Consider the following 17,098-nt stretch of genomic DNA (forward strand, 5'->3'; position numbering starts at 1 on the left):
GACCCAAGGGATAAAAATACTTGTTAAAATTGAGTTGAATCTACCGGCGTAGGCGGGCTACTCAACCCTTGGACAAATTTAGAGCAAACTCATCATTCTATTAAAAATTCTATCTATTTTTATTGTTAGGTGGTGGTTGATGATGCAATATGACGGAAATAAAATTTTAACGTAAAAGGACTAATTCAAGGAACGAGACAATAACATATCATCACTTAACAATAAAAATGAATGAATTTTTATGACGTGGAGGAACTAATTCTAAACAACCAGATACCATCATTTAACGGTAGAAATAGATGAAATTTTTAATATATTTATTGTAACATATTTCTAATAATAAAATAAGTAACTAGAGTGGTTGTAAATATTGACTGAAATGACAGGTGATTTAGGTTTTGAAATATATATGCACTTAAAGAAATGTTTCTTGAAACTAGAAGCTTCTTTGTAAGTATGCTCCACTTAATTTCGACCATCAAATTATTACTACAATATTCTGAGTGGACTTCATCTGAATTTCTATTTAATAACTAAAATTTTTATTTAATTTTAATAATAAAATATATTAACATTGATATTTTAAGGAACAATAATTTGTGTTCAGATTAGGAAAATAAAAATAAACAGAACTCATTTAAGCATTCATTCTCTGATCTTTATCATTTTAATTAAAATTATATTTAAATTTTAAATTAATTTTTAATGTAATTATTACATAATTGTTTTCGTTCACGTTCTAAAAGGTAGGAGTATAATATGTATTACAAATGTTATTTATGTGTATTTATCTGCATACAAAATTCAAGATTTTTAATGCTTTTTAATTTTAAACTTTTTGAATATAATAAATAAAAAATATATGAGATAGTATTTGGTACACTATTCTTTTTATTCTACAAACAATCGTAAAAAAATTGTTATGTGTCTTTTTTTTTAATATTTTACCGTACCTTTGTAAAACATTTGCCACCTGCTTGTGGAGTCTAAAATCTCCACTAACAATGTATCAAACATTTTTTCAAATTACATAGCAAGAAAACAAATAAAGATTAATAAATAATAAAACATCAAATCAACTTGAGCTTCAAGATTAAAATCGTAGACTCGAATAAAATAAAATGACTACAAAAATACTATTATTATTGGATAAAAATAATTTCTTAATCTAAAATAACACACGAATGCATTTAAAAAAGGTAAATTACACCAACAGCTACTCAACTTTGGGGTAGCTAACAAAACAGTCACCTAAGTTTTATTTCAGTCACTCAACTTTTAAAAAATAACAAAACAGTCATTAACGTTATAAAAAAGTGACAAAACAGTCACTGATTAACAGTTTTCGTTAGTGTCTTAACGGGACCGCTGATGTGGCAAGTTAACTTGCCACGTTGGATGTCCATAGTGGAAACCCACCCAATTTAAGAAGAAGTTGAAAAAAAACCCTTAATAATAGAGAATAAGAAGGAAAAACCCAATTTTTTCTGCTGTGTTTTTTTCCGGAGAAAGAAAATTTAAGAAAATTGATTTTTTTTGCTGCTTAATCTAATTATTTATCTTTAAAAAGAAAGCATCGAATGATTTTCTAGGGTTTGAAATTTGAATCTGATTTCTAGTAAGAACTTTAAATTTGTTGCAAAATTCTAGAAAATTTCATGCTGATTTTGGTTGTAATTTGATGTGTTGAAGGGATTTAAGGATGGGAAAGATGAAATCAAGAGTAAAGCGTGCTCCTAAGAAGCGAATGGATAAGCTTGATACCGTTTTCAGTTGTCCCTTTTGTAACCATGGCACCGGTGTCGAACGCCGCCTGTAAGTATAAATTTCAAACCTTAGCAAATCATTCGATGTTTTCTTCTTCTTCTTCTTCTCTATTATTAGGGTTTTTTTTTATTTCTTCTTAATTTGGGTGGGTTTCACTGTGGACATCCAACGTGGCAAGTTAACTGGCCACATTAGCTAGTTAACTTGCCACATCAGCGATACCTTTAAGACACAAACGGAAATTGTTAACCAATGACTGTTTTATCATTTTTTTATAACGTTAGTTACTGTTTTGTTATTTTTTAAAAGTTGAGTGACTGAAATGAAACCTAAATGACTGTTTTGTTAGCTACCCCAAAGTTGAGTGACTGTAGGTGTAATTTACCCTTTAAAAAATTATTTAAATTTACTTAGATAATATCATAAATTAATTGAATTTAAATGAAAGGTGAATTATTTAATATATTGAAGACACAAGCGGGTTTAAGATATTGTCATGTATCTTTAATTAATGTTTAAAAAATAAATGAAACACATGATAATATATTAATCCCGTTTCTAAAATTAAAAAATTCAAGAAATAATAGTTTCAAAATTATCTCGTTCTTGAACATTTTTAAACAATTAAAAGTATGACAGATGTTATATTTATTTCAATATTTTACTATATATTATAAAACATTCGTCCTACCTTAAAAAATTCAAAATAAACTTTTAAATAGTAATGAAATGATAAATTCGGGAATAATAGTTGTAGCACTCAACACTAAAACCCACTAATTACAATTTTTTTATATAATCTTATTATATGTTTTGATCATATACACTCTTTTTGACGCTATGCATAAATGTGTTCCGATACACTAAAACTCATATTCTCCCGTATTAAGTAATAATTACATGCAAATTGAAAGGGAGAGTGGGTTCTGTTCCCCAAATTTAATGGATCTCCACAAATCAGTTTCAGCCATCCAATCCAAAGTATCTGTAAACCTACCTTCACGCGGCACTGACACTACCATTACTTTATTTTAATTTCTGTTTTTTTAGATTAAAATATTATTAATATTATTATTGTTTTTGCTTTCAATCTGTAACTACTAATAATACAAATTGAATAGTTCCTGTAAAAAAAAGAAGAAAGCAGATTCGGCACGACTCGGCAGTAGACGAGCCAATCTCCATTAAGCATGGGAAATTTAGGCAAATGCCGATGGCTGCCGCCTATAAATGTAATCGAAGCTTTGCAGAATCTCTTCGCCATCACCATCTGCATCTCAATCTCAATCTCCATTGTCTTTGATATTTTTCTGATCTATAATCAGTGTAGAAACTACCAAACCCTTCTCATTTCCGATCTAAGTATTCATGGCTGGGGGCGCCGAGACCAAGGCACCGTCGCCTAACGTGAATGGGAAGGCAGAGATTTTGAAGGGTAACTTTGAACCTACCGCTATTAAAGTGGAGCCGTTGACTCCCGTTGTACCGGAGAATGGCGTGGAGAAGCCGTCGGAGAAAAGCAGGAACATTGTGTTGGGGAGGAACGTGCACTCCACGTGTCTGACCATAACTGAGCCTGAAGTTAATGATGAAGTCACTGGTGACAAGGAAGCTCAGATGGCTGGCGTCTTGGCTCGATATCGCAAAAACCTTATGGAGCGGACAAAGTACCATTTAGGTATGATGTGTAACTAAGCAAAACTTGTGATTATTAACTAAAAATGAAGAAACTAATACAATATGACGCCGGTAAATGTAAATCTTGTATTGTGTTCTAAAATATTGAAGAAATCTTTTTTAACTGTTAATTTTTCGAAATTTTTATTTGTTTTTTTGCATCCATAATCAGATTCGGCTTTTGTCTACAACCAGATCGTAGCTTATATTTTTTTATGGGCTAGTGATTGAAGTGCGAATTTTGCAGGTTATCCTTATAATCTGGACTTCGATTACGGTGCATTAGCACAGTTGCAACATTTCTCAATCAACAATCTTGGAGACCCATTCATTGAAAGCAACTATGGAGTTCATTCAAGGCAGTTTGAAGTTGGTGTGCTAGATTGGTTTGCCCGTTTGTGGGAAATAGAAAAGGATGAATACTGGGGTTACATTACAAATTGTGGTACAGAAGGCAATCTTCATGGAATTTTAGTTGGGTTAGTGTTTGTTTAAAACTTGGTTATTTACATTTTGACTATTATAATTGAAAAAAAAATCACTGATGATTGAATTTTGTAGGAGGGAAGTGTTTCCCGATGGAATTTTGTATGCTTCACGAGAGTCTCATTACTCTGTCTTTAAAGCTGCACGAATGTATCGTATGGAGTGTGTGAAGGTTGACACTTTGGTCTCGGGTGAGATTGATTGCAGTGATTTGAGACCGAAGTTGCTTGCTAATAAAGACAAACCGGCTATACTCAACGTTAACATAGGTCTCTTTCGCCTCTCTAGCATATGTATCCTTACACTGTCACAGGTTCATGCCAATAAGTATTGAAACGAGAGGCATAACTTGGTTAATGATGTTTGCTGCAGGAACAACTGTAAAAGGAGCAGTAGATGATCTTGATGTTGTGATACAAACCCTTGAAGAATGTGGATTTTCACATGATCGATTCTACATTCATTGTGATGGAGCTTTATTTGGACTCATGATGCCTTTTGTCAAACGGGTACGTTATCACATGTATAGCTCCTGATTCATATGCTGGTTTTGAGGGAAGATAGCAAAGCTCCCTCGTCACATGTGAGGCATGAACATACTGCTCTTGTTCTTCCAATTTATTGTTCCTTTCTAGCAAGTTTTATAATGTAAGCTGGTATGGGTTTCCTCTGGTTTTTGGCATAAATCAGGGCTAGATAAAGTGATTCAGGAATAGTAGTTCTAAAGAACAGAGATAAAGTACCATAAGAGTCGTTTCTTGCTTTTTATGGTCTGTCTATGTATGTATCAAAAAATTTATGATGTTTGTTGGCATTCTTAAAAGATGTGAAAGGAATTCTGTCTTAAGCTTGATATCATTCTTGGTGGTGAACAGGCACCGAAGGTTAGTTTCAAGAAGCCAATTGGAAGTGTGAGTGTTTCTGGCCATAAGTTTGTGGGTTGTCCAATGCCTTGTGGTGTTCAGATCACAAGGATGGAACACATCAATGTGCTTTCAAGCAATGTTGAATACCTAGCATCAAGGGATGCTACGATCATGGGAAGTCGGAATGGTCATGCTCCTCTTTTCCTTTGGTATACTCTCAATAGAAAAGGTTATAAAGGATTTCAAAAAGATGTTCAGAAATGCCTCAGAAATGCTCACTACTTGAAAGACCGACTGCACGAGGCGGGGATTAGTGCTATGCTAAATGAACTCAGCAGTACGGTTGTGTTTGAGCGGCCCCGGGATGAGGAGTTTGTTCGTAGGTGGCAACTTGCTTGTGAAGGGAATATAGCACATGTGGTGGTGATGCCTAATGTGACAATCGAAAAACTGGATTTCTTCTTGAATGAATTAGTTGAAAAACGGTCGACTTGGTATCAAGGGAATGTTCAACCTCCTTGTATTGCAGCAGAGATAGGGAAAGCGAATTGCGTTTGTGCTCTGCACAAGTGAAAAAAAATATCAGTCTATGATTCAGGAATTCCTCTATTTTCATGCAGCTTGTCATTTGGTTTTAATGAAATATCGATTAGATTCATAAGTTTTTCGTTTTACATTCTCATTGTTATGGTAAATAGTAGTGCCTATCGACATGTTCATATGTTGACTATCTGTCTGCCTTGGTCAGGGGCTTTTGTGTGCGGCTTGTGACATATTCATATACCAACTTTATTGATTAACCTATGTCTGGTCTTGTAAGGCATATGTACTGTAATGCTCCTACCACACTTCGATTAAGTATTATGCCGTCATTTTTATGCTGCACTTCTCTTAGCAAGGAGTTGAGAGTAGGGGTGTAATTGAGTCAAGCTAAGTTAAAATATTGTTAAGCTTGAACTTGATATTTGGCTCGAGCTTGATCGAATATTTATTTTTAAGTTTGAATTCGGCTTGAGATATGCTTGAGTTACTTGAACTTGTTTATTACTTTTTGTACTCAAGCTTGAACTTAAATTTGAGCTCGACTCGGTCATTAATCCTAGGGTTAATAATATATATTAAGGGAAATGACGTAATATAATAATATAAAAATATGAATAGTTTGATTAGGCTCCCGAAGGTAGAAGTATCATGAAGGTTTTTATATTAGGAGTTAGATTGTATTTTGTCTCTTATATTAAAAAAATTGAACAAATTAAGTTTTATACATTAGATCAAATCAAGTATTACTAAGTGCGAATTCGATTCAATCGTTAGCTTGAGCTCGATTCAATAATTATCAAATCAAATTTGTTTTTTTTTTTTTGTGTTAAACTTGAGTAACTTGTATCAATCTCTCAATTATACCCATAATTAAGAGTAGCAACATCCTTGAGGGAAAAACCTTCATTCAACTGCTACACTAATATATTAACTTCATCAGTAGAGTTCCCCGCGATGATAACGTATTAGTTATCTAATTATTGTAAAACAATTTAAATTTATTGTCGATTATTAATATTTTCATAAACTGAATTATAAGTAAAATAATAAAATATTTGTGTTTAAAATTTAATTTCTAACCAACAATTATATATTTTTATATTTGGTGCTGCGTGCGTTACTTAAGAAATTCAAACAGTTACTTAAGAAATTCAAACATTAAGGGTGAATTTTTGATGGGCGGTGCGTTTATTTATGGTTCGTATAAAAATTACGATGACGGTGAAATTAGATATTATAACGATATTGTAATGCAAGACAAAAAGTAAACTAAATACGCCATACTGTATTCAATCATCCATCCAAACCCATCTTAAATATTCATGCATATGCTCTTTCTAATCTCCATAAAAATAGAACATATTAAAGTTTCAATCAAATTTATTTGTAGTACAATATGTTTATAATTTATATTATTATTATTGTTATTATTATAGTAGCAATAATGTTAGGAGGGATTAAAGTGACATTTATTATTTTTATGATAGGTTTAAATTTTTGGTTCAATAATAAGAGTATTATGTTTTAGGCATGAAAATCTGAATTCGATTCTAAGCAATTTCATTCCCCTTCCCTAATTATTAAAAGAAATTTAAAATTTTAAAATAAAAAATTATTTATATAATTACATTTTTCTACAATTAAAAAGAAATAAAAACCCTAAAGGTGTGTTTTAAGGAAAGATTTAAAAGACTAATTTCATTTGTCGATTGAGTCCTAACTCGACTGGCATGGGCATTGTTGTCAACACAGTAGGATATGGGTCTGAGTGCGTTGAAGCGCATTATCCTCCTATTTATGGGTTGGGAAGAAGCTATAACTAATCCTAAACATTATATAAAAAAAAACAAATATGATCCGAATCTATAATGATATTGTTAAAAAAAACGAATTTCATTCTTATCAAAATCTTCAAATTTTTGAAAAATAAATTTAATTATTTAAGTAGAAACAATAGAAAATTTCAAATTTTATAAAAAAATTTCGAAATCAAAATTGGGTAACTCAATTTTTCATAATTTTATTCTATTTACTACATACATCATTATGAAATAAATATTTTTTGTATTTAATTCTAATATATATTTTTACATTTTATATTATTAAAAATATATATGAGTTATAATGAAAAAAATATTTATATTATTTATTTTTTTCTTTTTAATAATATTAAATTTTAACTCATAAAAAAAATTCCAAAATTTATTTTACAAGACAATTACAAATAGTAACCAAATAAAAAATTATAATGGAAATAGGGATTCAACATCAAATTGAACCTATTTAGTCTAATCTAATATAATTGAAAAATTAATCAATTTGTTAATTTATACTAAATATATGAATATTTTATTCATCTCTTAAATACTAAAATATGTCAAAAATGGAGCCCATCTTCCCCATACATTGAACCTGTAAAAGTTTTTAATATAAATAATTATACAAAAGCCGAAAACCCTCACATATAAAACGCTTTGGCAACTTGTATTAAGTTTTCCCTGTCAGTTTTCATTTTTGCTGCTTTCATTAACTTAGTCTCAGCTAATAGTTGATGATTCCAACTCCTCGATTATCGGTCCTAATTTCAGGAAAGCTTTCTTTCTTTTTTTTTTCTTTTGGCGCGTGACTTTTTTCTCTACGTTTTTGGTGATGTTGAATGTAGGTTATACTAGTTTGTATCAATTTTTTTTTTGGAATTGTGATTAAAGGGTAGAAATATGTTAATGTATGCTTGTTTAGCTTGGTGAGCTTGGTTAATTTGGGATTTTTTTTTTCTAATTGGCTTTGTTCGGTAGATTGAAATGTATTGAAAGGGAAGATTAGAACATGTTGTGCTTGATTGTTTTTGGTTAATTGGGTGCTTGAATGATATTTATAGATTAGGCTGAATAGCTTCAAAGGGGAAATGACATGAAATCTTGAAATTGGCAATGGAAGGCAATTTATCAAGAGGAATAATTCCTGGTGGGAGTTCTTTTGGAGGTCTTGATTTACAAGGATCAATGATGGTTCATCATCGTGCACAAAACCCACATAATATGCATCATCATCATCACCACCCTAACCCTCGCCGTGGCACTTCTGCTCATCCTGGTATTCCGCTCACGGCGGGGACCATGCAGAACTCTGATCAACCTGTTACAATGATAGATTACAACAAGATGGAAATAGGGAAATGTTCAGTTAGTGATGAGGATGAACCTAGTTTTGCAGAAGAAGGTGTTGATGGTCATAACGACGGGAATAAAGGCAAGAAAGGATCCCCATGGCAGCGTGTGAAGTGGACTGATAAAATGGTGAGGCTTCTAATTACGGCGGTGTCTTATATAGGGGAGGATATGGCGGGGGATTGTGGTGGTGGGATAAGGAGGCAATTTGCAGTTCTACAGACGAAGGGTAAATGGAAATCGGTTTCGAAAGTCATTGCTGAGAGGGGCTATCATGTTTCTCCTCAACAGTGTGAAGATAAGTTCAATGACCTGAATAAAAGGTATAAAAAACTATATGATATGCTTGGTAGGGGCATTTCTTGTCAAGTTGTTGAGAATCCGGCACTTTTGGATGTTATAGATTACTTAACAGAGAAAGAAAAGGATGATGTTAGGAAAATTTTAAGCTCAAAGCATCTTTTCTACGAGGAGATGTGTTCTTATCATAATGGGAACAGATTGCATCTGCCTCATGATCTAAAATTGCAGCGATCCTTGCAATTGGCTCTTAGAAGAAGAGATGAGAATGAAAACGACGATGTAAGGAGGCACCAACGTGATGATCTTGATGATGATGACCATGACATGGAAACTGATGATCATGATGAACTTGAGGAGAATCATGCTTCACATGGGGATAACAGAGCGATATTTGGTGCACCAGGGGGCTCTACAAAGAGATCTAGACAAAGCCAAGTCCATGAAGATGCTTGTTTCCAGAAATTTTTGAACTCTCAGGACTGCAACAAAAGTTCATTTTCCAGTCCACCAGTCGCCCAAGCTGATACGAACCAAGTCCTACCTGACTACTCAAGAGCTGCATGGTTACAGAAGCAGTGGACTGAATCCCGCTCACTTCAGCTAGAAGAACAGAAACTGCAAATTCAAGTGGACATGCTAGAACTGGAGAAACAACGTTTCAAGTGGCAGAGATTCAGTAAGAAAAGTGATTGCGAACTAGAAAAGATAAGAATGGGAAATGAGAGGATGAAGCTCGAGAATGAACGAATGGCATTAGAGTTGAAGCGAAAAGAGTTAGCTGCCGATTAAAACCATGTATTTTGTTTTCTGCAGTGCCAAGGCCTTGATGCAAAATTATTTTGTTGTTGGTTAATATTATTATGATTACTGTATTGGATATGGCCTTTTCCTACTTGTCTTAGGTTGCTAGTGTGTTTAGACTTTGGTTCTCTTAGATGTTCCACTATTCTATAAGATGGATGTGCTGTTTATTATTTTACATCTTAAATATGTTTAATTTTAGGGTACATTAGATTGCAACTCATGTCTACATTTGTTTGATTTTAGGGTTCTTTTGTTCCATATGACTGGACTCTCACTCTTTCCCTTCATCTTAAATGTTGTTGGTTGATGTGTAGCTTCTGCAAGCTTGGCAATCTTCTCTATGGTTGTCTTTTATTTTTAATTCAAGTTCCTAAATTGCCTTGTATCTGTTATGGTAGAAGTACCATAGAGGCTTTGTATTACGAGTCAGATTGCATTTTGTTCCCTCTACTAAAAAAATGAGCAAATTAGTCCCTATACGTTAAATCAAAGAGCAAACTGGTCCTTCTGTTAAAAATTTCATCTAGTTTTACTATTAAAAACTAGTCCCTGTATATCAACATGAGTTACTAGTGGCATGCTGATTATTTTGTTAGCCATGCTAGTTTTTAATAGTAAAAATGGATGAAAATTTTAACAGAAATGACAGATTTGCTCTTTGATCCAACGTATAGGGATTAACTTGTCCATTTTTTAAGTAAAGGGAACATAATGAAATCTGACTCTTACGGTACATTTACCTATCTGTTACCTATGTCTTGAGACTCTTGAGAGATAGACCGTGCATGGGATCGATTTCTTGATACTATGATTGCAAACATTGCCTATATATACATATATATAGAGAGAGAGAGAGAGAGAGCATTTAATAGCCTTCCAACCCAACGTTTTGAGTGTCTCGAAATGCTGCCTGAGTGTATTAGAGGTTATATATAGTAGGATTTCTTGATTCTGGCCTGGAGTAACCCCTCTGTTATTGAAAGAACAGTGAAGGGAGCATCGATCTAACCTTATGGGTTATTACTGTCCTTTATTTATTACTGGTGGTGGAGTTTAAGCAGGTCCATACCATTTTAAGTATGTTATAGATCTTTTATTGACTTCCTTGTATGCATAAATGGTTACATAATAAAAACATCTATAACACTACTTGGTGAAAATGTAGAGGTGAAACGATTGCTCTCAATACTGCTTATTCATTTTGTTCAGTTTGCTGTCAAGATACATATGTCCATTTAAAAAAAGTAGCTATTTTCATGCAAGTAAATACAATTGTTTGTGTGTGCCATAAGCAAACATAAAATCTATGAAGCATGGACATGCATAAGTATACTATGACGTGAGCACCGCTGACACGACAGCTTAAAAAGAAAAGGACATGGACATGGAAATTAATATAATTTAATTTCATATGAAAAATAAAGTCTGTTATTTTTCATATCAAAATTTTTTTATAACCAATAATCTTTTTCTATTGTTAACATTGATTTTAATTTTTTTTCATGAAAAGATAACTAATTTTTAATTTAAGTTTAATTATTATTTGTTAAAAATTTAAATTATTTTGGGGTTTTTGGGATAAGTGAAAAACATTTTTGAAAGACTGGCTCTATAGCCCTAACCAATAGAAAATCCTGACCTCGTCTTTTGTTTTTGTTGTTCATAAAACTATCGCATTGAAGGTAAATGTTCATTTAGAGGAGTTGTTAATAATTTCAAGCAAAAGAAATTACTAAAAGATTGATTAAGAAACTTTTCCTCTTAATCAATACTCCTCCCTAATCTAAAAACTTAACTACGTGTATAATAACTATGAATGTTTATGATAAAGATGCATTGATAATCAAAGAAACCCAGATACTATCATAGTTAAAAGGAAAGAATTCAAGCTGAAATATAAGCAAAGTTTGCCAGAGAAAAAAGATCAACAATAAAAATTTGAAAGCAACAAACATAATCCAATAAAGTTCAGAGCCAAAAAACAAGCAAATCAGCCCCTCCTTTTTGTTCAACAAATCTACCAAAGGACTTCATTTATCGGTAAGAATATCCATCCTATAAGCTGATTTTCCAAGTATTTGGTGCTTCTATCTAATCCTACAATTTCTTCATCAAGATGTTCAAGCCCTCTGTTCTCCAATGCTGAGTTTGGTCCGGCAGTAGCAACTGGTTCAGTATCGGCCCCCGCAGCAGCTTCGTCTTCAACATCTTCAATTACAACAACCACATGCAAATGTGAGCAAGTAAGAGCCTAAAATATGTAACAAATATCCGCTCATCACCTTTAATCTTAACGGTGTTGACTTAAAAAGGTCTTCTTTGGACAAAGTTTAGCTTTGACATCTTGAATCCCCCAAGAAAGGCTTGGGATGAATTCATCAAGGAATGGAGAGACTCATGGAAGATTTCTCCGCAAGAGGAGTCTTTGACCCCTTTAGTGATCACCCGATGGCAAAGAAAAAGCGTTGAATGAAGTAAAGGTTTACTAATAATGCAACTACATAGGTTTTTTATTGATTAACATTCACATTAATGAATTGATATTTTTCTTTTGATTTTCACTAAACCTTTCTGTATATTGTTTTACTTGACTGCATGCTATAAATTACTGGAATAATGTGTGTATGGTAGCTGATTTATGTACAGTCTTTCTTATGAATGTATAATTTCTAATAAAGTAATCATAGCAATGTTTTGAGATGCAAATACCTTGTATTATGAAGGTTTATTCTATCATTTTGTGTTCAAGTTTTCAAAAATCCACCGACTTAAAGTTCATCTCCAATGTTGCCCTTGTAAAGAATCTGTTTTAAAAATTGTTGGCTTTGTTTACATAACAATGAACTATTTTTAAAGACAAATCCTTCTTAAGGATATAGTAGCTTGAATAAAATTAACCTTGAAGGCAAAGCTAACCAAGTAGATGTGATAATGGGTCGGGCCATCTGTCTAGGTCCAAAGGTTCGTTCGAAAAGTGTGAGGGTTTGGGTAAAATATAGATCTGAAAAATGGGTTTAGACAAAAAAATAAGACCAATTTTCTAAACGAGTTGGGCCTCGGGTAAGATTTTTGACTCGAGTTTGGCCCAAATTAACCTAATTTTTCCCCTTGTTGTTGTTTACTACTGTTTTGCTGTCATTTTGTTATTATATTGCTACTATTTTGTTGTTATTGTTTGGATATTGTATGACTCTTGTTTTATTATTAATTTTGTTACTACTTTATAGGCATTTGCTTGCTAATATGCAACTATCTTAGTGTTATTTAAGTATAAAGATCTTTTTAAAATATATTTTCAATTTGTTGGAAAATATTTATTTTAATGTTTTTAGTGTATTTGATGTATTATATTTTTTAAATTTCTTTTTATATAAAAAATAATATAAAAAATTTTAATATGAGCGGGCTGGACCAAACTTGGGTTTAGTATTTTTTATCTGAGTCGGGTTTAGGCAAAATTTTAAGTTTATTTTTCGAGCCGAACCGAACTCGAGCCTAGAATTTTATATCAACCCGACCCATGATCAAATCTATTTTAAAAGTATGGAAGATTTAATAAAATAGCCTCTTGGTATCTATTCTGTTTTGATAAACTTCATAGTATTTGTTAACTTTGTAATCTGGAAATTTTATCATTTTTCGACATTTATGTTAATTAATATAAAAAATTGCTTTGTTTCTTTATTTTCTTTATACTTTTATTAAAATTTCATGGATTTTAATTAATTTTTTTACACTTTTGCCGACGTAGCAACAGCTGAATCTGTCAGTAAATGTATTGAATAATTATAAAAATTAAAAATAAATTTAAATTTTTACTGACAGAAAAGCTGTGAATATAAGTTTAAAGGTCAAAATTGAAAATTAGCGGTCATAAATAAGATATGTATAATTGGTTGGGATAACTATCGGCTAACAGTAATTTTATCGACGGGTCTATATTGACAGAGAATCTCCTTTACTATAATCCTATATTGATAAAATTTTATCGACGGTCCCATTTTTGTTCGGAAATATTTTTTCGTTGGTATAGGTTCTAAGGTGCTATACCGACGGTTTTTGGATATATACTGACGAAATTTTGCCATCGGTAAATGGCATTTTTTTGTGTTTAAAATTGAGATAATTTTGTGAGAAGTGATTGTAACGAGATTCGATTCAAACACTCGTACAAGAGACTATAAGTTGTTAAATTATGTATATTAGTGTAACCATGATTTAAAAAGAAAATATACATCTAAACAAAAAATGTTGATTTAAAAATTAATTTTTTAATTTAAATTCAAATTTTAAGCAAATAGGTTGAATTTTACAAAATTCCAAGATTTGATTAATGCGTAAACTATTAAAAAAAGTCACTTTTGTTTCCCTCAGATTATATTTTAGTCACTTATTTTTGAAATATTATGTTTTAGTCACTTACGTTATCGGGTTGTAACATTTTAGTCACTAAGCGTTAATTGCCATTAACGGTGTAACGGTAAACTGACGTGGCACGTTAAATCATTATTTCAAACGAAAATTTTAGGTTAAATTATACAATTGGTCCCTAATTTTTTTTTCGTTTTGAGCAATTTAATTTTTTTTTCTTTTACGTTAAAAGAGATGGAGAGGGAGAAAAATAGAGGGGGATGTAGAAAAGAATGGAATTTTTTTTAAAAAAGGGAAAGTTAAATGAACATAAAAGAAAAAAATTTGCTCAAAATGAAAAAATATGGGGACCAATTGTATAATTTTATCTAAAATTTTTGTTTGAAATGATGATTTAACATGCCACTTCAGCTTACTGTTACACCGTTAACTATAATTAACGGCTCAGTGACTAAAATGTTACAACACATTAACGTTAGGGGTGAGCATTCGATCGAATCAAATCGAAAATTTTCGAGTTAATCGAGTTTTCGAATCTCATTTTATCATCCTAACTTTATTTGAAGTTTTCTCGAATCGAGTCAAGTGAGATGGTCGAATCGAATCGAATCGAATATATTTGTTTGAATTAAATTTTAAAAAATAATTTTGGGTCCTTGTAACCACTGTCACCCATCGTAATAAAATTTGTCCACCTTAATCAAATTTTTATTAACTTTCATCACCTCATAATTTATTTATTAATTTTTTATATACTGGTTAGTTTATTTGTTTGCTTAGTTGTTTCAATTCTCTTCATATTCTTGTCACTATGTATTTTGGAATTAAACAATATATTAAATGTAAAAATATGATTTTTAATCAAATTTATTTTAAAAATAAAATGTGAAATTGATACCAATATAAAATTTTAACACGAATATTTTATGGCATAATTAATAATTCAATTTTAATATAAATATTCAATATGACTAAACAATTCAATAATATAAATAATATAAAATGTGAAATTTAATTTAATAATATAAATAGTAGATATAAATAAAATTATTACTATTTATGTTTAGTAATTTTTTTTGGATAATTTTGATTTTTTATTTAAGAGTTAAGGGTGAGAAGTAAAATTTTAGGGGGAAAATAAAAAGTTTTGGGGAATAAAAGTTTGAGGGAAAGTAAATAGGGGGAGTAAAATTTTGGAGGGAAAATATTAAAAAAAAATTGGAGGGGGGAGGGTTTAGGGTAGATGAGAGGTGGAATGGGAAGAGAATAAAAGTTTTAGGGAAAAAGTGGGAGGGAGTAAAATTTTGGAGGAAAATAAAAGGTTTTGAGGGTTTTTGGGAGAAAAATTTTGAGAAAAAGTAAATGGGAGAGTAAAATTTTGGTGGGAAATGAATTTTGGGTAGATTAGGGGATTGGGAGGGGAGGGGAGTAAAAGTTTTGGGGGGAAAGTGGGAAGGAGTAAGAGTTTTGAGGGAAAAGTAAAAAGGTTTGGGAGTTTGGGGTAAAAATATAAAATATTACAGTTTGATATTCGAATTCGAAAACTCAACTCGATTCGAACTCGAAATTTGAAAAAAAATTCGAGTTGATTCGAATAACTCGATTCGTTTAACTCGAAATTCAAATTTTTTTCGATTTTTTCGAGTCGAATTGAGTTTTGCTCACCCCTAGTTAACGTAAGTGACTAAAACATAATATTTCAATATAAGTGACTAAATGTAACCTGAGGAAAACTAAAGTGACTATTTTAGTAGTTTACCCTTTGATTAATTGAGAAAGGATATAATGAAATTCTTTGATTAGTTTTTCTGAAAGAGAAATGCTCGTCTTATTTGACCCATGGGTCCAACAAAACCAAACCATTACACAATTAACAATTCCAATTAAATTAATATATTTTTCTATTTAAATATTCAAAATGACTAGAAAATTGAATTTAATAATTTAAATGGTACCGTAATTTATTTAATTAAATTAAATATTAAATAAATGGATTTAATAGAAATTAAATAGAATAAGAATAGAATTTAATAGAATTTTCTAATTTCTAATTCAAAATTTGAATCCTAAAACTAAAATAATAATAATAAATAAACATAGAGCTCTTGCTCTTATTTGAAACGCCGCGTGATCTTTAACCAATTTTGCTCTTCAATATAATTACCAGGAGTAAGCGTTATAGCCTGTTTCCAATACTCAGCGGCTTGATCGAACCAAGCCTCCGCTATTTCAGAATCCCCTTGTCGAATGGCCTATTCTCCCCGGTCGAAATAGGCAGTTCAATTCCTTCCCTTGGAACTGTACTTGAGAGTTTCCTACCTCATACGGCTTGATAGTCAATTCTTTTGGTGTCCCATTTTTTTACCCTACCATATATCCAATTGAATGAGATTTCTCATAGATCTACATGAGTTTCAAACTCTAATTTGGATTGAATTAATAATAAGTTTTATCTTTTCTCCCACCTCCAGAAAAATAAAGCATAGGCATTTCGAGGATGTCATCCGTTAGATTTTTCTGAAAGGTAACTATCTCGATTTCATATCATATAGAAATTTATATAGAATCCTTAAAAAAGACTTCTTCCTCATAAAAAAAGGCTTACTGTCTTTGGGATCTGATGCTACACCGCTGCTCAATAACTTAAGGGATCGGCTCTATTACATAAGTCAATTCCTAATTTTTATCTCATATCATGACATAAATAAGCAATTCTTATTTATTCTATCGGCTCAAAACCTCGCTATTTGATCTTTACGGTGTTTCCTCTATCAATTAGATCTTTATCCATAGAATAAGGTATCTAGGCATATATATATTTCTTCATATTTCGACTTCTATGAAGTTTTTTTTTTTTGTTATAGCTGATAAAAATCATTTTTTAGATGATGCAATATGTAGAAAGCCAATTTTTTTTCTAGTATTTTATTTACTAGCGTATTTATTCTTTCTTTCCTTTTTTATTTATTTATTTCTATAGTGGAGATACAAATGACAAAAGAAAAAAAAACACAGTTTATTCATAAAATAATGTCAAAAAAATAGCTCTCAACAACCTTATCATAATGAGGAGTCATTTTCCAATTAAGTTAGTGCAATATAAAAAGGACCATA

General features: G+C 31.4%; 2 protein-coding genes across 2 annotated transcripts; both read left to right on the forward strand.

Moving 5' to 3' along the window:
• Positions 1-2,689: 2,689 nt before the first annotated feature.
• On the forward strand, positions 2,690-5,801 carry LOC107922063 (serine decarboxylase). The gene is made up of 5 exons (XM_016851893.2): positions 2,690-3,445; positions 3,692-3,923; positions 4,006-4,199; positions 4,303-4,439; positions 4,806-5,801. Exons 1-5 carry the CDS (start codon positions 3,136-3,138, stop codon positions 5,367-5,369), a joined length of 1,437 nt encoding a protein of 478 aa, XP_016707382.2. The 5' UTR covers positions 2,690-3,135; the 3' UTR covers positions 5,370-5,801.
• A 1,951-nt stretch (positions 5,802-7,752) lies between these two features.
• Positions 7,753-9,783, forward strand: LOC107922344 (uncharacterized). Its single transcript, XM_041087594.1, has one exon. It carries the CDS (start codon positions 8,270-8,272, stop codon positions 9,596-9,598), a length of 1,329 nt encoding a protein of 442 aa, XP_040943528.1. The 5' UTR covers positions 7,753-8,269; the 3' UTR covers positions 9,599-9,783.
• Positions 9,784-17,098: the final 7,315 nt, after the last annotated feature.

Source organism: Gossypium hirsutum, chromosome D01 (assembly GCF_007990345.1).
Source record: "Gossypium hirsutum isolate 1008001.06 chromosome D01, Gossypium_hirsutum_v2.1, whole genome shotgun sequence".
Taxonomy (NCBI): Eukaryota; Viridiplantae; Streptophyta; class Magnoliopsida; order Malvales; family Malvaceae; genus Gossypium; species Gossypium hirsutum.